The following is a 25,802-nucleotide window of genomic DNA, read 5'->3' as shown; positions in this document are numbered from 1 at the left end:
ATTTTAAATCCTCAATAGTGGGTATATATTCACTCAATGGACATTAAATGTCCAGCCACAATCATCTGGGGTTCCTCAAAATTTTTTCCTATTAAAAAGTGCTTCTCATACTGGAAAATATTGGGGACCACTTTCCTAGACTGACTGGCTCATACCTTCTGGCCCAGTCATTTTTTAAAGGATTATTGCAAAGGTTCTAACATGATCATTTTGGATTCTAGAAACAAGGCTGCAGGAAGAAATGTTGATGTTGAACTTCCACAGTAGTGTTAAGTGATTTTATGTGGTTGTGATTCAAAATAACCTGACCCCTTTAATAAGTCCAGGTGCTGAGTCATTTACTGAAACAGCCAGAGGAGGTTAATTAGAAGCAGCTGATAGTGGCATCATCTGCTTTTTTTTTTTTTTTTAATAAATGGAGAGGGTTATTCTATGAAGAGGACAGAGTGTTATAAAAGGTGTACAAAGCTAAACAAACACTCATGATTGAGGCCTACTCATTTACACCCCCAACCAATGAGGAAAAATCTGACTTAGTAAATTCAAGATAAAAGACCTTGGCAATACAAAATTATAACGGTTACTTCTAAGAAGAGTGACTGTGGGTGACATTTTTCCCTCCTATGCTTTTTTCTTTAAGTTTTCCATGATAAATATTTCACTTTTATAATAAATAAATAAATTCTTAACTTAAAAATAAGCAGATGTTAACTAACGTGTGCATGGCTCTTAAGATTAAGATAATATAAAGAAATGGAAACTGGCCTCTGATCTCAAAGAAATTACAGAGATTGGCAGTATCACATGGTCACAAAACGATAATGGTAGCATGGGCTAGGTATCAATGAGTAATGAAAGCAAGGAGTGTTGTAAGGATTGAAAGAAGAGAAATGGCATCATTTTCTAAGGCAGGAAAGTTAAGACACTTTGATTTCTTGGGGCATCAGTTCCTCTGAAGGCGAGTGCAGTGCTTCAGGGGTTACTAAAGAGGTTGATTGAGAGTGTGGATGAGTAGTAATTAGACACGCCCCCTTCCAAACACCCTCCCCCTAGCTTGCATAGCCAGGCGGCTGCTCCTTCCCCTCTGATCACTTCAGATATTGAATGAGACTCTAGACTCAGGAATGAGATGCCTTGCTGAAACTATTACCTAAAATCCACATACTGAAAGGTAAGTATTCTCACTGTTTTCTTAGATTCTGTATTTGTCTTTTTAACATCCATTCATCACAGGGTTAATTATATTAACTACATATTTTTTTTATTTTCTGTATTCTTGAAGCTCTGGCACTTCCTTATCTAACTTCATACACCAAGCCAATATTTCCCCTGTCCTATTTCAACTCAGGGCTAGGTACAGACAGTTAGGGACAGCTCCTGTGTCTTAAAGCTCACCACAATCATTCACACTAGCCTGTCTTCAAACTGCTTCCCCGGCCCTACCTTGCTTTTCCCACAGACATCCCAATAAAGACTCTGGCCTACAGCTTCCCCCAGCTCCTGCTTCTTTCTGCCTCCTTACCAAAATCTGGTGTTTTCCCTGTAGCCCTGTGTGGCATGGTGTGCCCCCTTCTCTTGGGAAGTGTAAGTAATAAACTCTCAAAAGCATTACTCTCTGTCATCACTTAGTCACCTCCATAAATTAAAATTGGTGGGTACAAATGCAACAGTGAGAGCTTCCCCCCCCCACCCAAGTCCCCTCAAGGAAAGCAGGATCATCACTGGGCTATGTCCTGTTTTACTGGGGACCTCCTAACTAAATATCTTTGAACCACTTAAAGTCATCAACTTCCCAGAGAAGAATCCAATGTCCTGCATATAGTATATAAGCCTACAACCCAACTTTCTGAGTCTGAAAGTTTGAAGAGGCAGAACAATTAAAAGAAGTAGGTGAGATATTGAATTAACACCAATGAAATCTGTAGGCTAGAATTCCTTCACTTAACCAAGTCCCAATAGACAATTTGTATCACTCATAAGGGATAGGGCAGAGGGGACGGATAGGGGACATTTAATTTTATTTTCCCACTCTTAACGAAGAAACACCATACCCCTCTAACTGTTCATCCCAAAGCAGAGCAGGAAGAAATGCAAAAGAAACATAGGAACCCAATTCTCATTGTTTTGCCTACCTAAGAATTTATTATAAAATTAAGTAATCTATGAAAACAAAGTTAACTCGAGACACTCGTAAGATTTTTTCTTGAATGGATATATGTGGGTGATATATATTGTCTCGGCCTTTTGAAATCAGTATTCATTACAATCTGTTTTGCCTTCAAAACTCACTACAGTAAATGAAATCTGGAAATCATTTCCAATGAAAGCCTGGAGGAAGGAGTACATACTTCAGAGGATTTCTGGCAGTTGACCAAGACTTCTAGATATATTTTGTTTTTAGTAGTCCTGGAAATTCAGTTACTAAACTGTGAATGGCACTGCTTTCAGGAGCTATGGTTGACTGATAAACAGTATCATCAAGGATCCCAGGAGGCAGCGAAAAACTGCCACTCTTCTTTCTGTTAACTAGAAATCACATCGAGCATTTTGTCTTTTTTTTTTTTTTTTAAGAAACCAAACCACTTTGAAAAAAATTTGTCAACTGGGCAACTCAGAAGTTCATGTTTCTTTAATTCTGTACTGTATCTATGCGTGCCTGCTACTTACAGATAACACACATAACCATGAAGCAACTGTCTGGGTTTTTTTAAATTTTTTCCTCTCACTGGGAGCCTCTCCTGGCTCTGAAGAGAAAGGCTAAGCTGGCCAGTTGGGAACTCTGCTCAAGCGTAGCTGATTGAATGGGTTTACCCAGAATTATGGGTGCTGCCTAAATCAAAGATTCACAGAAGATCAAGTAAGATATGGAAGCACAGGGGCCATTGGGCCCAAATGTCATTCGACAGATACTTAAGGATTTACTTTAAGTCAGTCAGAATCTCTGCCCTGAATCAATAGTCTAGTAGGGCATTCAGGCAAACAGGCAAGTATAAAATGTGCTAAAATAAAGGAATGCAGAAAATGCTATGGAAGCATATTATTCAGAGGGACAGTTAGTCCAGTGTTGGTGGATCAGGGAAAGCTTCTCTAAGAATAGGATGATAAGACTTCTGCTACTAGTTAGGATGTAGAAAGATGGAAGAAAGCCTTTCACATCTGTGGAAATAACAAGTGACCAGATAAAATAAAAATCATACTTTTCCATGGGTTGTTGGAAAGCAGTGGATGGAATAAGACCCTAAGGAACTAAATTCTATAGAGATGTCTACGTCTAGAGGGACATAAGTGAGTAGAGAGGTGTGGCATTACCATACTCAGGGAGAAGAGTCTGGTCTTGGTATGAGGAGGTGGAGGAACAAGCCTGTGACACTCTGGGGAACTTTGCAGAGTCGAGAAGAAACCAGCTGAGGTTTTTTGCCATCAGTATAAGCTGGTGGGACAGGCTTGGGCCTGAAAAGACCCCAATCACAAAAATAAATCAGGTAAGCCTACATCCTACCCCCAAGATTGCTAAGAAAGCACCAGTAGAGGAAATACTTTTGGTAAGTAGAATACTCGAAGTCTTGCACATTCTCATGGGCTTGAATTCCTGGGCCTTGCTTAAGTTGAATACAAAGATGAACCAAAATGTTCTGACACCATAGACCATTCCCCTCCAACTCAAACATTGACAAGATCCAAGAGCTCAGTCCTTTGCAGGAGGTCAGAAGTTCGGCTAATTGCAAATGAACTCAATCTAACTAAAACTATAGCCCAACACCAGTTCAACTCAATTTGTGAAGGAATCTGAAGGCTCAGTTCCTCACTTGATTTTCACTGGTCCGTTTTTTTTTTTTCCTTTTACAATGTCCAGGAAAAAAATTAAAGTTGTGTAACATTCCCAAATGGAGGAAATATAACCCATAATCAAGAAAAAAACCAATAGAAGCAGACCCAATAGGTGAACCAGATATTGGAATCATTAGATAAGAACTTGAAAGTAACAATTATACATTTGTTTTTAAAAATATACAGGGAAGGGTGCCTGGATGGCTCAGTTGGTTAAGCATCTGACTTTGATTTCGGTTCCGGTCGTGATCTCAGGGTTGTGAATCAAGCCTCGCATTGGGCTCTGTGCTGGGCATGAAGTCTGCTTGAGATTCTCTCTCCCTCTCCCTCAGCCCCTTCCTCCTCTCTCTCTCTCTCTTAAAAGAGAAAAAAGAATAATATATATATATATTTTACAATGTATATATATGTTTATATAGTATATGTGTGTGTGTATATATATTTATATAGTATATATGTATATACACATACAGGGAAATATATATGTGTATATATGTGCATACAGGGAAATGTGTTTGTGTGTATATATATAGGGAAAGAAGGGTGCAGGGGATTTTAGGAGAAAAATAGAAACTCTTAAAAATGGACATGTTAGAACTGAAAAATCTAAAATCAAAATTCATTGGAAGAGTAGTTTCATAATAAATTGAACACTAGAAAACAAAGTATCAGTGAGCTTAAGGTAGCTTGATAAGAATTATCTACTCTGAAACACAGGGAGAAAAAAATAAGCAGAGCATCAGTGAACTGTGGACAGTATCAAGCTATCTAACATACATGTATCTTGGAGTCGCAGAATAAAAGAAGAAATGTGACAGAAAAAAATTTTTTTTGAAAAATTAATGGCCAAGAAATCTTTCAAAACTTGATTTAAAACATCAAACCACAGATCTGAGAAGGTCAGCAAACTTCAAGGATACATACAAAGAAAATTACATCCAAGTACACTGTATTCAAACTTTGAAAAGCAAGGATAAAGGAGACAGCCTAAGAATAAGTGGGAGTTAGGCAGGCAGGGGTGGTCAGGGAACAAAGGAGATGGTTCCAGGCAAAGGACACAATATGTTTAAGCCCCACAGCAATTCCCAGTTTCAAGAATTTAAAGACTTTTGAGGGTGGTTAAATGGAGAGGATAGTGAGAAGTGAGGTTAGAGAGGTGAGTAAGATCCATACAGAGGGCCTCGTGAGCACATTAAACTGAGGGAAACAAGAAAAAAAATTATATCCTGGGTAACGTAATCAGATTTGTCTTTGTAAACAGTCACTATATGGATACAATGTGTTTAGGTTGGAGGGACACAAGAGGGAGGCAGGAAGAAGCTATTGCAGTAACATCAGAAAATGTTAGAACTTGAGATGTGGCCATAAAGATGGAGAGTTACAGATAGATTCAAAAGCTATGCGGGAGCTAGAAAACATACAACTTGATGGGTGTTTAAATGTAAAGGAGAATGTAGTAAAAGGTGACTGTTAGAGCTGTGTAGCTTTTCCAGGTTTGCCTGCCACCCTCATGTCCCTCGCATTACTTTGCGCCAAATAGAATGACTGTCCTCAAATACAATTCTTTTTTTTTTTTTTTTTTTAAAGATTTTTTATTTATTTATTAGACAGAGATAGAGACAGCCAGCGAGAGAGGGAACACAAGCAGGGGGAGCGGGAGAGGAAGAAGCAGGCTCATAGCTGAGGAGCCCGATGGGGCTCGATCCCAAAACGCCGGGATCACGCCCTGAGCCGAAGGCAGACGCTCAACCGCTGTGCCACCCAGGCGCCCCCCTCAAATACAATTCTGATCGTGCCACTCCCCTGTTTAAAGGCTCCCATCATGCTTCTGCTTGAAATCTTTCCATGGCTTTCCATCTTACCCAGAAAGCCAAGGTCCTTACAATAGCCTACAAAGTTCTCCATGATCTGTCCCCCACATAACTTTCATCTCCTTGAATTCCCCTACCTTGCTCACTCTGCTTCAGCTACACTGGCTTCCAATGTGAGATCTGGCTTAGATATATAAATGTGGGAAACTCCAGAGGTTGGGAAGATGAGAAGGGACCGACAAAAGATGAATGGCTAGAGAGGTAAAAGGAAAGTCATGAAAGAGTGAATCATGCCACTCTCCTGTTCAGAATTTTTAACGGCTCCCATCACCTACAGAACAAACTAACCTTTCAGTTTAGAATAATGGCGGGGGGTGGGGGTGTAAAACGCAGATTTCTAGGCTCACCCCTAGAGGTCCTTGTTTAAGGTTAATCCCTGGAATGTGCATTTTAAGTAGTGCTGCCCACTCCCAAATAATTGATACAGGTGGTTCATGGATCACACTTTAGAGAACCACGGACTATAGTATCAAATCTGGCATAAAAGGACCTTAATGAGCTGTTCTACTTCTTTTTTTTTTTTTTTAAGTTTTTTTTTATTTATTTGACAGAGATAGAGACAGCCAGTGAGAGAGGGAACACAAGCAGGGGGAGTGGGAGAGGAAGAAGCAGGCTCACAGCAGAGGAGCCTGATGTGGGGCTTGATCCCGCAACGCCGGGATCACGCCCCGAGCCGAAGGCAGACGCCCAACCGCTGTGCCACCCAGGCGCCCCGAGCTGTTCTACTTCTGACTCCCTTCCTACCATTCTCCATTTCTGGGATTTCTTTTTTGCTTCAACAGAATCAAGCAGCTTTATTTCCCCTACATACCATACACCCCATGCCTCTGTGCCTTTGTAGGAAAGTTCACCCCAAATTGTCTGTATAACTCAAGTACCTGCTAAAAACCTACATTCACTGGTTGTTTTCTCAGAAGATGTAGGAGCACCTTTTTTCTGTGGTATATTTGCATGTATGTGGATATACACACCCATGTGTGTGAATGGCACAACTTTCTCAGTATTGTTAGCACCTCCGTCCAGTCGCGGCACTTCTAGACTCTATGTATCTGCCCTAAACGATAAGCTTTCTGAAGGCAGAGACTTATTCTCCATCTTTTCAGTACTAAGCATCTTGGTTGGTACATACAAGGGGTTCAAATTTTGGTTTGGTAGCTGTCCTAGGTCCTTTGGTGTTAAGCTGCACAGTCAAAATCCGAGCCAAGACCTTCAAATCCCTGATGCAAAGTTCTGTCTGGTGTCTTTCTGTTGTACCTTTTTGATGATCTAAGTGGCCGTCATTCCCATCGGCGTTTGCCTCCCTTATAGCATTTGACATTTTATTTCATATTTTAAAGTCTTTAGGAAACAAGTTTTGTCTCCTCTGTCAGGACATAAACCTCTCCAGTTCAACAGGTTCGATCTTCGAATTCCCCACAGGACCTAGGAGAGTAACCAAAAGTTAGGATTTTTAAAATGTATATATTTTTTTATTAATGAATGACTTAGCTATTTATATAACAGAGAGGCGTAAGCAGGGATAACCTCAACCAGACTCAGTGTTTCCTTTTTTTTTGGCCCCCCTTTTTAAGACTGCTAAAAACGCAGCCTCGACCCACCCCGCGCCTCTGCGTCTGACGTCACAATCCAGACTTGAACTACCAATCCCAGAATGCCGTGCAAAGAGGCGGGTTCTAAGGGAGGAGCCGAGTGATTGGAAAACGGAGGCGTTTCCTTCCGGTGGAAAGGGCGTCGGAGGCGGGGACTAGGAGAGGTGTTTGGACGTTATTACCGGGTTGGGCGGGCCCGGTCTGGGAGGGGTTTGTGGGTGAGCCCTGGGTCCCCCGCCCGCTGAGGAGATGGATGAGGACGGGCTTCCTCTCATGGGGTCAGGCATAGACCTGACCAAGGTTTGTAAAAGACCGAGTTGAAATTAGGCGACCTGGGAGGAGGATGGGGAAGGACCCTCGGTTCCCAGGGACACCCCGTCTCTCCGTATCCAACTCTGTCCCTTGCCCCGGGCCTCTCTGGTCCCGCTCTCGTGGGGGAGAGTCCCGCAGTTCACCTTAAAAAGGGGTCCCTCCTGATGCGTGTAAGGGGGTGGTGTGCCTTTCCCAGCCTTCGCTTCCCACTTTAGAAGTCGCTCTACACACAGGGTTACGCGATGGCGACGAGGGGCAGGTTGCGACATCTAACCCCACCTCTTTTCTTTAGTCCCCAAGTTTTTTGTGTGTTTGTGTGTTGCCTTTACCTGCTCAAGTTCACACTTGCGAATCCAAAGACCTTTCTCAAACTTTGCAACTTCTGTCATCATCGGACGCCCCACCCCCACAGTTTAGGGAAACAAGTTAGTGACTATTACTAGTACTTCGAGTAACTCCTATAACATAACAAAATGCCCTGTTATTATATGTCAAAGGGATATATAGATAGATAAAGATATATGCGTATGTGTGTGTGTATATATTATATCTATATCTATATATATCTATATAGATATAGATATAGATATAGATGTCAAAGGGTTTGCACGGTGTACTTTGTCCTGTACAAATCATGTTTGTTTTTACATAACACAGGTGCCAGCTATTCAACAGAAGAGAACGGTGGCATTTCTAAACCAGTTTGTGGTGCACACTGTACAGTTCCTCAACCGCTTTTCTACAGTTTGTGAGGAGGTAGGTCTGGATACAGGCTTAATGAGTAGCCTAGAAATCATCTTGCACTTTTAAAGGTGGCAAATGAGTAAAACAAGAATTAGAATCTATGTGTTCATGGACCATCACCTCTTGTCATCCAATTATTGTGTTAATATACCTTATATTCTTCTTGATTCTATACCATCAGTCTTGCATCCCACCTCTGCTGAATTAGGTTTTAGAGGCCTTTGTGAGATAATTCACTGAGGCTTATGTGACTAAAGAGAACAAAAGGAATTCCAAGATTTCACAGTCGAAAACATTTCTTTACTTTGAAATTTCTTTTACCCCAAAGATTTACATTTTTACCCCAAAGACTTAACATTTTTAAGTATACATTGTTTTCAGTTTATATTAAAATTATTGGGGTGCCTAGGTGACTCGGTTAAGTGTCTGCCTTTGCCTCGGTTCATGGTCCTGGGGTTCTGGGATTGAGCCCCACATTGGGCTGGCTCCCTGCTCAGTGGGGAGTTTGTTTCTCCCTCTGCCCCTCCCCCTGCTCATTCTCTCTCACTCTCTCTTTCTGTCTCTGAAAGAAGGAAAGAAAGAAAAAAAAAAGATCTTTTAAAAAAATTATTTAACATTCCTTGATCCAAAAGGTGGCTGGGAAAGTAGCCTCAAAACATAACTTAGTATCAGATATCATTATGAAAATAATAAAAATACTTTTAGCAAATGACCAGTTAAGGATTAGGTACCGGATTCAGGGACCCCTGTTTTTTTCTTAAAAAGCCAAAAAAAAGAATGGGGAAGAAATGGAATCATGGGTTGAAATTGGGTTTGAGAAAGGAGAAAACGGGAATAAAATGAGATCATTCATAGGTGAGTCAGTAAAAACAGTATTTACTTCATTTGGTTTTATTTATAAGATATAGCTTTAGCAAGTGGTTTTTGTTAGATGTATTCTTATTAACAAAAATTGCATGGAGACAGGAAAACTATTTTCATTTGTATAACATCTGTTATTTTTGTCTAATTAGCAAACTCTAGGCCAAATCTCTTCTGCCTTCTCACTAAAAAAAAAAAAAAAGAAAGTGAAATATGATATGATAATTGATAAAGTGAGGGACTCAGTTCAATACATTTCACCTAACAGGCCCAGAGGCTAGGTGCTTGAAACAAGAACCAAAATGACCGTGTCTCCATCAGCAAAAAAGGAAACTCAGATGTTATTTTTTAAATTGGAAGTGAACTGGGGAAAAAGAAAACCTGGATTTTGTTGTTTTGTTTTGTTTTTTGTTTTTCACATAATCTGGTTTGAACCAAACCCAAACTGTAACAACTTCAGTCACAGCTAAACTCAACCTGGAAGTAAATTTGAAACAAATGATTAGGGCTCTTTCTTCATCACTAGTACTAGTTTTAGAGCTAATAAAAAGAAAAGTGAAGAATTTAACTTTTTAAAAACTTTCTGGATACCAGGGTACTTGTAACTCTTCTAATGACTGGAACCAGGGTAAGAAGAAAGGTTAGAAGACAGAGAAAGGAAAGTAGTTGAATCAGACCCAAGTTACAAAAATCCTTCCTTCACAAATCCCCAGTAAGCATTTCTATTCTGGCCCTAATCAGAAAAATCTTATGGTGGTTCATTGGGTCTGCAAATTTAAAGCAGTATGGGGTGAGAAGTGCAATGCAAGTTCTATGCATATTACAGATAAAATTGAACAAAAATTTAACCTTACAATGAATTTTAAAGTCAAAGGTATTCTATAAACAGGGCAATCACATGTGTTATTTTGACTCAGACTTGTAACATGCCTAGAATACAGAGTTTTTAATCATTTTTTAAATATTCCAAACTGCTTCTTTTTTCTGAATTCTTTAAGAATAGGAAAAAATGCTGAGAATTATCATAAAACCTAAAAAAATTTATAGTGCTTATCTTCATCCAGTTTTTAAGCCCACCATTGGACTTAACCTTCAACCAAATAATCTTGCTTAAAACTATATGTACTGCTACAACTTTTACAACTGCTTTTACAACTTTTACAACTGCTGGGCTTAAGTGTCAGTTGAAGCTTAATAAAACCATTGATTGGTTCCCTTTCTGGCTTATAAGACATATTCAACCCAGTGTGATATACCAAGGGATTCATTACTTTAAAATTTTGTTTCTCTTTTAGAGAATTGGATATGCAAACTGGATATTTTACAAACTGAAAAGCCACAGTATTTTATTTTTGTTTCCATGTTCAACTATTAACTCCATATTTCTTCCTTTCATCTTCTTTATCACTTTAATAAAATGCACTGCCTTAGAAATAGGTGGGTGATAAATCAAGAAATTTCCAGCTTATCTAGCAAACTTCAGGTACCTTGCAAATTCCCTTATTATCCCAAACCAAGATATTTCAGGTTTGCTTTAAATCCTTACAAAGATAAGAGAATTGTGAATGGGAAAGACTGTTATCTTTCAATTTCCTCTTTCTGTTAGAACTTTTAGAGGTGGGGACAGTTACTATCATTGATCATGTTGCTTATATCCATAGTAATCTACACTTTAAGCAGTGGTTCTCAACCAAGGGAGATTTGGTGGTATTTAGAGGTGAGGTGTTTTTAGTGGGGTAGAGGTCAGAGATTCTACTAAATATCCTACAAGGGGCATAGGAAGCCCCTTACAACAAAGAATTATCCAGACCAATATGACAATAGAGCCAGTGTTGAGTGGTTTGGAGTTATAGAAGGAAAATGCAGGAGGCATAAAAATCTTAGAAATGAACTTCAACAGCCCAAAAATGAAGCCAGGTTTACTTTTGTCAAGTGACCATGGCTCTCTAAAAATATATATATTTATGTATGTTATAGCAATAATTACATGGGGACAGACTCAAAAGTATTCATTATGCTGAATTATCTTTGAAAAGCAGAGGTTCTTGGGACGCCTGGGTGGCTCAGTCAGTTAAGTGTCTGCCTTCGGCTTGGGTTGTGATCTCCAGATCCTGGGGTCGAGCCCCACATCAGGCTCCTTGCTCAGCACAGAGTCTGAGTTTCTCTCTCTCTCCCTCCCTCCCTCTGTCCCTACCACTGCTCACATGCAATCAATCAACCAATAAATAAATAAAATCTTTAGATAAATTTAGTCAACAAAAATCACAATAGTGACTCTTGCCAGTAGAAATCATAGATCTTTTTTTATTATTAAATTAGTTACTTCCTTATACATCACTATATAGTTGTTATTAGATGTCAAAGATATTGAAATAAATTATTATAAATTAAAATATATTGATGTTTAGATCAGTGTTAATGTCTTGCATGAATAAATCATTCATATAACCTTGTTTTATTTAAAAAAACAGGTCATTTCATTTTGGTGAGGTTTTGATAATCATAGATGAGAATGGATAAAATGAGTCCCAAAGCAAAAGGGTGATATACTAGAAAAATCTGTATCCAAAAAAAAATGAGAATTACTGCTCTAGAAAGTAGAATCTTTTTTTTAAGCCTCTTTAAGTCTTCCTTATCAATAAGTACTTTTCCAAATAAATATTTTTATCATTTTCTTATTTACCAAATCTTGTATTAAAATCCTTAACCTATCCTGTGTGAATATTTAAGAACCCATTTAAGGACAATTTAGTTGTATGATCTAACCCTGAAAAGTTTTTTAAATAATTCCAGATAAACAGCATCTATTTTGGGAAATTAGATCAGGATAATTTGATTCCTTTTGTTAGCACAGTAGCATCTTAGTCTTTGTGAGAAGTGGATTGATTACTTATTAACTTTGAATAACATTCTATCTATGCAATGCCTGGGAATTTTCCATCTTGGTGTTTTTTTAATTATGTTTTGGGATTTTGTTTTTGTTTTTGTCTTTTTTTTTTTTTTTTTTTTTTTTTTTTAAAATTTTTTNTTTTTAGTTAATAAGCTTTATCTTTTTTGGAAAAGTTTTAGGTTCACAGCAAAACTGAGCAGAAGGGGTTGAGTTCCCGTATAATCCTTGCATTCTTGAGTTCACAGAGCACAACCTCCCCCATTATCAACATCCCCACCAGTGTGGTACATTTGTTACAATTTACATTGACACATTGTCATCACCCAGAGTCTATGGCATCATGTTTTAACAATGTATAATTCTTTCAAACAGTGTAAAATTCTTTCAAAAATAGTGTCTGGAGTTGGAGTGTTTGAGTTCAGATTATTTTACTTGTATGAAAACTCAGTTTTCTCTTCTTTAAAGTTCCTGCTTTATACATTTGATGTGAGATTTCAAATGATATGTTGCATACACAGTGTAGCATAGTAAGGTAAATGCTCAGATGTTTACAATGATGGTGATTATTGCTTCAAAGTACATTTATATAGGAGTGCTTGGGTGGCTCAGTCAGTTAAGCATCTGACTCTTGATTTTGGCTTAGGTCATGATGTTAGGGTCATGTGTTAGGCTCCTTACTGGGCATGGAGCCTGCTTAAGGTTCTCTCTCCCTCTCCTTTTGCCACTCCCACTTCACCCCCTTCAAGGGGGCATGCTCTCTAAATAAATAAATAAAAGTACATTTATATAAATATACCTAAACAAAAGTTATTTTTTAATTCATCTTTTTCTGTGTTTATTTTAATCAAACCAATATATTTTTAGATAAGCTAGAAAGTATCTCACTTTACAAATTAATTTGTTCTAGGATTTCTGCAGTTACTAAACTTCTCTAATGAATTAAAAGACTGATGAAATTTGCAAAAATTTAATTTCCATGATTTCCAGGAAAACACTTATAATTTGAAGAGGAATTCATTCATATGTTTTATAAACCTGTATTTATGTTTACATTAAAACCTTATGTGAACAAATGCTAGAAATCAAAGTTAAACTTAACTTTGAGTGTCATTTAAAACTGGATTCTACAGGGCCTGGGTGGCATAGTTTCTTGAACCTCTGACTTTTGGTTTTGGCTCAGGTTGTGTCTCAGGGTCGTGAGATCAGGCCCCAAGTTGGGCTCTGCACTGGGCATGGAGTCTGCCTGGGATTCTCTCTCCCTCCTTCCCTGCCCCTCCTACTTGTGCTCTCTCGCTCGCTCTCCTCTCTCTAAAATAAATAAATAAAATGTGTGTTTTTTTTTAAACTAGATTCTAATGTTTTATTTCTAAACTACAGCTTTGTAGATACCAGGGTGCTCATCTTAAAAGTGTCTGCGAAGGGGCGCCTGGGTAGTACAGTCGTTAAGCGTCTGCCTTCGGCTCAGGGCGTGATCCCGGTGTTCTGGGATCAAGCCCTGCATCAGGCTCCTCTGCTGGGAGCCTGCTTCTTCCTCTCCCACTCCCCCTGCTCATGTTCCCTCTCTCGCTGGCTGTCTCTCTGTCAAATAAATAAATCTTAAAAAAAAAAAAAAGTGTCTGTGAAGAAGCTGTAACTCCACTGTGGCTGCTTCAGTTTTTTTCCCCTCTAACTGTGGGCAAAATGACCATTTCTTGGGGTGTTAAAATTCTGCTTAGGAGTTAGTCAGGATCTTGATAATATCCCAGAAAGCCATCAGAATGCTGCACATCTGCCACTAGTAAATGGGCCAACTGCTCTTGGACTGTATCACTGAGTATAATAATGTTTAGGATTAGGGAGTTTTAAGTAAATGCTCTTATGGATCATATTTTATGATGTACTTTTATTTGTGTGGCTGTAAATAGTACACACACATACGGGTAATTTAATTGTACAGAATAACTAGAGCATGGTAAGCTTTTGGTTCTGTTTTATCTTGGATTTTGATGGTAGGTTGATTCCTTTTGCTTTTTAGTACTCTGATTTTTTTTTCTCTTTTATTTCTTTCCAACCTGAACTGGCTCATCTTCTAATTTCATCTTCTTTTAATTTTCAAACCTAAAAAATTTAAAGTTGGGACTAATTGTATATACTAATTGTATATACTTGTTTAAATAACTTAAAAAGACAGATCTTGTTCCAGGCTATGTTGAGCTAATATTTATTCTTGTTTTCTATGAAGAATTCCTTCATTCATCAACAAATAATTATTAGACTCCTGTTAAATTTCAGGTACTGTTCTGGGCAGGCGGGATATAACAGTGAACAAAAATCTCTGTTCTGAAAGAATTTACATTCTGGCCCCAGACTGATTATGTCTCTCATAATGACTTTGATAAGGCTTATAAGATAATTTTTGCTTATCTGTGAATACAGTTTCATAAAGTAGCCATGAAATGTGCTAATGAAGATAACAGAATCCTTGCGCTCCCATTCCTACTCATATAAATAAGAGAATTGTGTAATAGAAAATGACTAATATTTAAACCATAGGGTTTTTTTTTTTTATTATTTTCAAATCTGCCCTTTGTTATCCTGTTAACAGTTCATTTCAGTCAGACTTTATTCTCTTGTTTCAATCTTTCTTTTCCAGAAACTGGCAGACCTTTCTCTTCGTATCCAGCAAATTGAAACAACTCTCAATATTTTAGATGCAAAGGTTTGTATTTCTGAATAATTTATAGTATAAACTTTGCTCCACATATACTATTTTCTCAGTCGTACTTAACTTTAATTGCATTTGGGAATGAATTCAGTTTAGCTCCTGCATCCATGAGGTGGTACAGTGTTTTTTGTTTGTTTTTAATTCACTATAATTGCAAAGAAAATGATACTCATTATGAACTGTTAACTGAGTTTGTTTAAATGTACACGTGAACTGAAATTTCATTATTCTAGTCAAAATCATGTGAGTAAGATGTTAACAAATCGGGGTGTTATGTAGTTCACTTCATTTGATGGAAAATTCACAGTTATCTTAATAGTAATCATTTGATAATACAGTAAAAATTGTATAAAACTTCAGATGCCTCCAGAGCAAAATTTGGAGAAAATATCAGCTGTTTTCTTTTGCAAATATATTGAATGCTAATGAAGAATACCAATTTGATGTCAGAAATTACACAATATAACTAGCAAAATTAGAAAGGAGTTTTGATTTGAAAGCTTGCAGTTTTGTGTTTTCCCTGATTATAAGATAATGGAGACCCTAGTATATTTTTATGACTTTGTCCTTTTATCAAAAAAATTAATCTGAAAAAATACTTTTTGAAGATTTATGGGGAAGTAAAATGGCTAAAGCTTTAGCATAAGGATCAGAATGTCTAGCATAATCACTATATTTCTCTCAGAACATTTCTGTAGCTTGGAAAATTTAGCATACCTGGCCTTGACCATGTTGAACATATTCTCCTAGCAGCCATACCTACTTAAAAAATATTTGGGCCATGGCCACTGTGCTAAGTACTGTCATCAGTCAGCAGTTCTCAATGAATATTGCTGCTTCAAAGCTTATTACCATTTTTTTTTCATTATTCTTCAGTATGGATATGTGCCTTATTTTAATATTTGGGGAATTCTTGAGTTAGAGTCCATAGTCACAAGTTAAGATACTGTATGGACAAGTTAGCCTTAATTATTTCCATAGCCATAAAATTAATCCCTAAAGTTAGCCAAACATTGACAGATGTCTATCACTGATATCAGAATGAAATCAGAAAAGAGGGTTTGCCTGGATCTGGCAAATCCAACCTGAAATACATAACCACTGACAGCATGCCCATCTTTTGTCTATGAAAAATAACACATTTTAGTAACATTTGGTGGTAAATGTTTAAAGAAAGAAAAAAATAATGAGCTATCAGAGGGGCGCCTGGGTGGTGCAGTCGTTAAGCGTCTGCTTTAGGCTCAGGGCATGATCCTGGCATTCTGGGATCGAGTGCCACATCAGGCTCCTCTGCTAGGAGCCTGCTTCTTCCTCTCTCACTCCTGCTTGTGTTCCCTCTCTCGATGGCTGTCTCTGTCAAATAAATAAATGGAATCTTAAAAAAAAAAAAATGAGCTATGTCAGACATTAAAATTTGATGAAAAGAGTTTTGTCAGTTCCCAGATAATTCAAACTTAAAATGTGCTGCAAGGGACTTTTTTTTTTTCCTACAAAATATGTTTAATAAAAATTTTTACAACAACTTTGTGAGGTAAGTTTTCTTATCCCCACTTTACAGGGGAGAAAATTGATATCTAGGGAGATTTATAGAAGGTCACATAGCTTGTGACTTAAACCTAGGCAATTTGACTCCAAAGCCCATGTTTTTATTTCTTACACTAGGATTCCTTATGTTTTTTTAAAATAATTCCTGGGAAAAGAATGGTTATGAGTGAAGTTAGATTTATGAGAAATTATTCAAAAATATTTTATTTGTGAACGCCTTTCACTTTTAAATAGTTTATGGCATGGAGAATTTCAGACACCAAAGATGATATTTTATAAACACTATTTCTATAGGCTTAAAAACTCAAGATAGCTATCTAAAACACACACACTTAGGAATTTACAGCAGTTAAACAGCTAATATTATCTTCATATGCCAACATTAATTTTCTTTTCTCAGTTGTCATCTATCCCAGGCCTAGATGAAGTCACATTTGAAGTATCTCCTGTAAGCGTCACTGGTATCACAAAAGAATCACATTCTGAAACCACTTCAGAGAAATCACAGGTAAATATTTAAGTTCCAGGAAACATGAGCAGATTTTCTTGGTTAAACCAGACAAACCTAGCAGCAGTTTTGAAGGAAGAAGTTAAATAAAGATGTAAAACTTTGAATAGTAACATTTTTAAAACCTTGAGATAGACAAGGAAGTTTGAAAAAAAGTTAACTGTTATTTCGAAGAACTCCCTGAAATTAATATTTTCTTTGCCTGTAAAAGAGAAACTATATACAGGACTAAGAGAAATCTTGAACATAATAATGTTCTTTAAGTTCACTATGGACATTTTTCCTACATTATTATAAGAAGATACTTTTAAAATGTTTTATTACAAAAACCTTCAAACACACACAAAAATAGAATAGTACAATGAATAACTAAATGCCCATTACCCAGATTCTCCAGTAAAGATTTGCTTCATTTTATCTTTTTTGTCACTTGCTAAAGTGAATCCCAGGCATCATATCATTTCACAGCTGTGTAATTCCTTAAGCATCTCTGAAAAGTTCTGGCATTTTCGTGTATAACCACAATGCCTTTATCATACACAATGTAATTAACAGTAATTCCCAAGTGTGATCTAACCCCTTGTTACTCAAAGATTGCTCTGGACACCAGCAACATGGGCATCACCTGAGGGGCCTTGTCAGAAACACAGAATCTCAGGTCCCATCCCAGACCTACTGAATCAGAATCTATATTATAATAAGATCCCTAGGTGACTTGTAGCCTCTTAAAATTTTAGAGATACTGATCTAGAAATATCAAGTATCTAAAAAGTGTAGTTTTGGAGTTGATTTGTTTAAATCAGCATCCTAGTAAGGGCCACACTTTACATTTTGTTCTTATGTCTTAATGTCCATTTATGCCCTGGATACATTTAAATTTTATATTACTTTTTATGTCAAGAAATAAAAATTCTCATTGTTGCAGAGTAGACAGTCTCTAGTGTATCTCAGTGAGGTATTAAAATTCAAAATAAAATAATCACTAAAATAGTGGTCTGTCTAGTAATACTGAACAAATAGACTTCTTAGCTATATGGGATTCTGCGTTTGTACCTGGAGATACTTTTCACAGGATGTTTTTTAGGTTATGATTACGTTGGCTGTGACGATAAGGACTAACATGCAGAGGGTGCTTACTGTGTACCTCCCAGGCATGCTTCTGAGTGCTTTTCAGAAATTAGCTCATTTAATTATCACAACAGCCCTATGAAGTAAATACTATATTATCACTGCTACTTCACAGATGTGTGGAATGATATACACAAAGGTTAAGTTAATTGCTGAACGTCAAAAGAACAAGCGTAAGAGCTGGAATTTTAACCCAGGCAATTCAGTGCCAAGAGTCCTAGCTCTTATCTGCTATACTACACACTCCAGCATCTGTGTTGAATTCATTAAATATATTGAACACACATGGTATGAAGATATGGGAGGAGCCATAAATTTAGTTATATGTTTTAGGGGAATGAAATAGATGACCATTTACTTAACAATTAGATATTAGAAAATTTAACATCCATTTAATTAATATTGCAAATTGTATTATGATGGCCACTGGAATATATATAATATACAAGAAAAAAATCCAGATGTTTTAGAGGAATTTAACTTCACAAGGTCTTTTCAATTAAATATGGACCATGTTTTTCTAAAATAAGGCATGTATAAAAAATATTAAGAAAATGTTTTCAGTCTACCTAGTTGTTATTCTTCAGTGGTTATTAGCCCTCTTATGTTTAAGTGGTATCTGTCTAATTTTGAATATTAATTTTTGCAGGTGTTATTATGAATGCCATCTATAATATGTATTTTAAAACTTATGCAGTTGTAGTGGTCCTGCCTGTTTGTCTCAAAAAATTGATTACAAGTAATCACAGCTAAATTTTTTAATTTCAGAATAATCTGGTATATTTTGGCAGTGTTATTTAAAAACTATATATTAATTCATTTGGAGAATTTATGAAGATCTGTTGGCTTCCTGGGTTTGAAAAATTGTGATCAAGTTGCATGTTGAGTAGCTTAATAAAATACCTGTTCAGCGTGTTCTTAATATTCAAATCAACTTATTTCTTCTCCATTGTTTTTGTTATTTTTTTATGTAATGTATTTTGAAATGGACTTAAGTAGTGCTTAACACAGAATTTCCACCGGCATTACAGTCAACTCACTTACCTGATAAAGGATAATCATGTACTTTTTTAATCACTCATTCATTTCAATTTCTATATGAGTCAAAGACCCAAGGTTTGCATACTGATTTTTCTGCAACTTTAATTTCATGGTTCAGATTTTATCATTATTCACAAGAGAACATCCAATTGTGCAGATTGAGAATAAAATGAAGGACAGTTGAGAGATATGGTAGAGAATTTAACGGGTCTTTCAAATAGCAAAGGTGTAAGAGTTGACATAATTAAACCTTGTTGAGATCTTGGTTATTAGGCAAAGTTAAGGCTGAGTTTTGAAATTCGCTGGTCCTATGTGTAATTAATTCTCATTTGTTCCATTGTGCTCTTGTATGAGTTTATTGTCCATAACTTTTTTAAAAAGCATACTTGGGTCTTGTTTGAATTTTTTATTTAATTAAATGTTTTAGACTTTTTGTATTTATGTATTTTAAACATGAATAATATATATGTATATTCACTTTTGTATACTTAGTGTCATATAACGGGAGAAACCCAAGGGATTTTTAGATGTTTTATTTGCTTCAGAGTTTTCAGCAGGTTTAATTTATATTTGAATTATCTGAGGAAAACCTTAATATATAATTCACATTCATATTCTAAAACCTATGAATATTTAAAGGTATTTCTTGATTTATCTACATTTCAGCATAGACATGTAGACATACAATTGATTTCATTCTGTTAAGGAACTTCCTTGTACTGCTAATTTATAGATAAGGAGTGAGAATCCCAAAAGTAAGCTTACTCTAAATGTTCGGGTTGACAGTTCTAACTTTACATTTTAGTTAGGACAGGATTCCAATATGGACAATTTTCATTTAACACAGTACCATGCAAAGTGAGAACTGCCTTTATGATAAAAGCACTTTTATCTAAAAAGACCATTCCCCAATATTCTTTATTGTAAGTAGATTAACGTCAATAGTTCCATCAGTATGAGCTGAAAGATACAAAACTAGATAATTTTGTCTGAAAAATGGCCTTCTCTTCCACAGATTCTCCATGCATTGCTTTCTAAGATATGGCTAAGAATAGCCGTATACACTTAGAGTAAAATTATTTAATAAGTGAGGAATTCAATTGTCTAAATGGTAGATACCTAGAAAATTAATTTACTGTCTGCTAGAGTTGAACAATTGGCAAATCAAATAGTTTTATTAGCCTTATTAAAAATTATATTAAAATAATATGTCCATCTATAATTCATGTTTTATATTGACACTCTGGGGACAACTAAAGCAGAATTCTAATATTTTTTAATGCCATGAATATATTTGCATTTTTAAGGAACAGTGTAAGTTGATATTAAGTGGAACTTCCTCTGAAATCATATTTAAGTATTTGTAAATATTTGGAAACATATATCCCATAATTATTGTTATTTAAATTTAGAAATGATTTTTTTCTGATATTGATTGCTTTAGAATTATAAAAAGATACATCCCTTTTTAAGTAACATAATGGACCCCTTCTATGAATTGTCTAAAGATTTACACGCAATACTCTCTACAGCAGAACAGTTTACAAGACTCTGGACCACAGGAAAGTGAAGTAACACCAGAAAATATCTTAACTGTAGCCAAGGATCCAAGATATGCCAGATATCTCAAAATGGTTCAAGTGGTAAGCTAATTTGGTCTGTCTTCTCTGTCTAGCAGCCTCATTTGAAATTCTTAACCCTAGAGGTTTCATTGTCATTTTTTTCTATCTGAGAAAACTGCTAAACTGAGTGACAAAGTTTTCTACTCTCTTACTTCTTTCCTATGTTTAATTAATGCCCTGATAAAAAAGTAAACAGAGGTCAAATCTTTCTAGTTAAAATTGATCTCACACTTCAAATTAACATAGTTTAATATAAATTTATGTAAATTTTTTTGCTTTACATAAACTTATCAGCAAATCTTGGATGTATCAGAGGAATGAAAGTGGTCTATTTCTTAAGTCATATGGCTTTAGCTTAATTCCTGTATGCTAGTACAAATAATGGGTTTTATGTATGTTTATTCTGAATTTGATCTCTCAATGGTTTGATCATAGAAAAGAGCTTAAGTCTCTTGGCCATTTAAGGTAGAGTTTTTAATATTATATGACTTCAGAATTCATTTTTTTTCCCTGAGAAATCATTACATGGTATGATACCAAAAATATCTACAATTGCTGATAACAGCAGAAGTTAATTTCTTTTCAATTTGGTAGAAAGTCCTATTGCAGTGGTTGAAGGAGCTAACTCTTCATTATTTTTGGCTAATTAAAAAAATCATGTATTTCTAAAGTTCAAACAAAAGAAGTACTAATGTTAAAGAACAGTAGTTTTGTTTTGCTGTCCATGACATTATTTATCACCCAAATAATTTAAAAACAAATACTATCTGACAGAAAGAGTAGAATGGTTCATTTAGAAGCAACAGAAGTGACATTGGGGAGAAGAAAGTACATTCACTTTTCTTGGCTATCAGAAGAAATGAATTTGTCACTTTCAAAATTCTTCATTGACAGCCAAAACCCTGGGTTATAGGCTTTAGAAAAAAATAAACCATACTTTGAGAAGAAAATATATAATGTTCTTTTATAAGAATTAAAGTAGGGTTAGTTTGAGTATCAATTATGATAAATAAATTTTTAAAGCTAGAACCCAGTAAAGCTCTGCTAAGCTTAAAATATGGACTGTTAAAACTGTCTTACTCTTTCAAACAGATGAGAAAAAGTTTCAGGATGACTCTGGAAGACTTTTTATTTAGTCTTTTCTTGCCTAACATATATAAAATATGAAATAGGAATATCTACTTCATGATATCTACAAAAATGCCTTGAAATCTTTGATAAAAGACTACATCTTAGGATTATTGTTACATTCTTAATACAGTGCTTCAGACTTCCTACGAAGTTCAAAAACTCTTATTTTCCTTATCAGTATAAATTTACTGTCCATTTATTCCACAAATATTTATTAATATACACTTACTTTAAGGTACTATATTAGGAAATGTCTAGATTTATTTAGCCATTTATTTATCGCTTAACTTTTTTATTTTTGTTATTAATTACTTAGACAAATTCCATTGTTTTTCAGAATCATAAATATATTGTGTGTGCGTGTGTGTGTGTGTAAATGACTCTTTATATATTAATTTTTTTAATCCTATGGCTTACCATCTCACCAGGAATAAAAGCCAAAGTCCTTCACAAGCCTATGAGAGCCTATACAATTTAGCTCCCCTATTACCCTTTTGATCTCATATCTTCATTCACTCTGTTCCAGCTATCCAGGCTGGTTTGATGTTCCTTGAATAAATACACAGACAATCTCCTCTCTTGGCCCTTTACCTCAGCTATTCTGCCTGAAACACTTTTTACCAGGTATCTTGATGGTTTGCTCCCCTACTTTTTTCAGGTTTTTACTCAAATATTACCTTCTCTCTGACCCCATTCCTTTTACCCCTTCCCTGCTATTTTTTCTTCATATAACTGGCCAATAAGATATAAAATACTACCTATTTTACATACTTTGTGTCTTTTCCATCGCTATTTACCAACTTTATGAGAGTAGGGAATTTTTTGTGTACTGTACAATTCCTAGAACAATACCTGGCAAATAGTATTTACCTATAAATGAAAATGCCTACATTTCCTCTATGCCATTTTACCTTTTGATAGGTTTTGGTGATAGATTTCTTTTTTACACCAGCTCAGTGGTTTTCAGACTAAGAAACATTGTCAAAACATGTTACTGATTCCCACCATACTAAATAAGAATCTCTGAAGTTAGGACTTGGAGCTAGAGCATACGTATTTTGAAAAATAGCTCTTTTGATTAAGAGCTATTTGATTAAGACCTATTTTACACTGTATATAACGTTAAAATATTTTTTATTTTAAAACATTCAAGAAATAATAGCTCTTGTTTTTGTTTGTAACTATCTAATTCTGTGGCATTGCTGGGCGCTTATCTTCAGTCTAAAACTTTTGCTTGGTGTCACTGAGTATGAGTAGGGACTCAATTTCTTCTGCCTCCGACTTTTCCTGTTTTTAGCCCAATTTTCCTGATTTCAGTCCTTTGCCTCTCTTTTGCCCTTGGTACGTGTGTTTCTAATTCCTAAACATTTCCAAGGTTCTGGAAGTGCTACTTCTTTGTGGTATCCCCTCTTCTGGCACATGGTCTTGGCCTTCCTTTGCTATGCTAAGTCATCAATCACTCTTTATCTGCTTTTAATTTCCATGTGTATGGTTCATATATGCTTCTTAGACATTAAAATTAGTGTTTGTCTTTTATTTCTTTTCGCCTAATTGTTCTGGGATAATTTTCAAGAAGAAAAAAGGGAGCAGCATCTTTCCACTGCCATCCTAAAACTGCAAGTTCATCTAAGTTTAATTTAATTTTATTGTTTTCAGTTTATTGTGCCAACCTGAATCCCAGAATCTTCTTACCCAGCTTTTGTTTCCTTCTTCCTATCCTGCATTTCACTCTTCAGACAAAACCACAAACCCTTCTCAATATTAGTTCCATACTTTTCCACCTCTGAATCTAGATTTCTCTTGATTACTACATGTCCAAATTCTACTCATCTGACATGTTCCTATGAATACTTCCTTCTGAACCCCCCAACACTTAAAGCTAGAAGTAATATCTCCCTTCAGTGATCTGTCCAACCACTTAAGTTTTTTTATGGAACTTATCACATCATAGCTTGTTCTTTGATCATTTATACATATTTTTATTGCCCCTGTTGAAAAGGAACCATGAGGGAAAGTATTGTATCTTGACTCGTCGTTGCATTCACTTTGACATCTTACTCATAAAAGGTGCTCAATTAATACTTGTTGTATGTATTATTTTATCCTGCATATTAACTCTCCTTCCCAGCTTTATGTCACCTGGAAACATATAGATATATTACTGTTTCTTCAAGTCACTGATTTTAAATGTTTTATAGGACCAGATCAAGAATAGACCAACTAGAGGTCTTCCTCAAGGCTGATATTAATCTGCCAGTCATTATTCATTGGATTATGGTCATTAAGCGATACAGAAGTTCACTATTTTTCCTGTTTCCTAAGAATATCATGAGTGACTGTCAAAATATCCAACCACAAATGTAGTTACGTGTTTGACAATGTCCAGGATTGTCTTTCCTTGGCATGGTCACTACCAGAGTTCCTGTCACTTCTGTATCATCATTCAGTTTTAGCTTCTGTTTAAATTTATATATGAAATAGTTAAATCAGTTCCCTCATTACATCCTTTATCTGTTGGAGGATGAAATTTTCAGCAAGGTGACAGGAATTTATCAGATGCTCTGATTTGAGCAAAATTAAGCTGCCAGTACGTGTGGATAGCTAATGTCCCCATGATGGCTGTATCTTACCCTTGTACTTGTTTGCAACTTGTTTTATGAAAGTCTGATCTAAATCCTCCCATCTGGTCAGGTGACCAAACTCCATTTGATAATACAACTATTGCCTTCTTTTAGCCTCACTTGGTTAGGGAGTTGAGGGGCTTCCTTTATCCCATGTTCAAGAATCTCCATATATGTGTTGTGTGTGTGTGTGTGTGTGTGTGTGTGTGTGTGTATGGATGGATAGATAGATAGATAGATAGATAGATAGATAGATAGATAGATATCTTCCACCTTCTGTTGTAAAACATTATAAGACACTCCTTTCAAATGCCAGCTCCCATTCAGGAATTCCTTTCCATTAAGTGTTAACAGTCCCTGAGATTTACTTATTTTGATAATTGCAGGTTTGCTCTATATAAACACACACTTTTTTTTTTTTTTAGGCTGTTGGATTTGTTTTCTATTTGTTTATATTTCTGCTTTTAATAATTACCTGCTAGTTCTTCCACTCTCTTTCTTCTCCTATCATATTATTATTACTCATAGTCTTATGGTTTTAACTGAAGATTATTTTTATTCTTTGATTTCAGTTTAAAGCCCCTTGATCTTACCTATGTGGGCCTTGTTAAACATAATCTTTTGGTTCTTCTGAACTACTTAATACTTTTCCAGGAGTATAATCATTTTAGTGTTATATGTCATTATCTAACATGGTTCTTAGCAGCATCTGCATAGCTAGTTGTGTTTCCTGTATCAATATCTGTACAAAACTATAACTTTAACTGGAAGAACAGATGACAATACCACCTTGCTTTAGAAAAGGCCTGACAGCAGTAAAAAGAGTCTTTTGAGGCCCATTATAATCTTTATCATTGATTCATTCAGTTTCTATAAATGCTGTGGGAAGAATCTAGATAGTTTTGTATCTCTATACTTCAGGATAATAAATTGCCTTCCTATTTTCTCAGTCTTCTACTCAATTGCTCATTCTGCTGAAGTGGTTTAGTTCTTTGAGTGTGACTGAGAACAAATAAGATTCAGAGGGATTAGATAGAAAATTGAATTTGACCACATACTATATGAAGGGGGATAACCTCAGCTAATTTGAGAGGGTAGCTTCATTAGAAATTGCCTTATCTCTATTGGAAAGTTTCACTTTCCCAATAAAATTATAGATTTTTATTAAAATGCCCAATTTTTCTCAACCTTATAGGATGACTAAGGTTTCTCTTATTTGCCCACTACTAAATTTGTTTTTGGGGTGCCTGGGTGGCTCAGTCAGTTAAGCATCTGACTCTTGATTTTGGCTCCGGTCATGATCCCAGGATTGTGAGATCAAGCTCCACCTTGGGCTCCTCACTGGGTGTGGGGCCTGCTTAAGATTCTCTCTCCTTCTCCTGCTACTCCCCCCTTAAAAAAATTGGT

The 25,802-nt window shown here is 35.9% G+C and overlaps 1 protein-coding gene across 3 annotated transcripts in view; it reads left to right on the top strand.

The window, feature by feature from the left end:
- Positions 1-7,451: 7,451 nt before the first annotated feature.
- The window catches only part of WASHC3 (WASH complex subunit 3), a 45,945-nt gene continuing 27,594 nt past the window's right edge, over positions 7,452-25,802 (top strand). For 2 of the 3 annotated variants that reach the window (XR_004620762.1, XM_002915457.4), the window contains exons 1-5: positions 7,452-7,588; positions 8,258-8,356; positions 14,728-14,793; positions 16,745-16,852; positions 20,554-20,664. Coding sequence is in view for 2 of the 3 variants with exons in the window: in XM_002915457.4 (XP_002915503.1) it covers positions 7,538-7,588; positions 8,258-8,356; positions 14,728-14,793; positions 16,745-16,852; positions 20,554-20,664 (435 nt within the window). In the remaining variant the exon portion in view is untranslated. The remainder of the gene's footprint in view (positions 7,589-8,257; positions 8,357-14,727; positions 14,794-16,744; positions 16,853-20,553; positions 20,665-25,802) is intronic. The other variant, XM_011220033.3, reaches the window with a different exon arrangement.

This window comes from Ailuropoda melanoleuca, chromosome 15 (genome assembly GCF_002007445.2).
Source record: "Ailuropoda melanoleuca isolate Jingjing chromosome 15, ASM200744v2, whole genome shotgun sequence".
Classification (NCBI taxonomy): Eukaryota; Metazoa; Chordata; class Mammalia; order Carnivora; family Ursidae; genus Ailuropoda; species Ailuropoda melanoleuca.
Note: the sequence above shows the minus strand (reverse complement) of the source record. Positions and strands in the feature narration are given on the sequence as shown.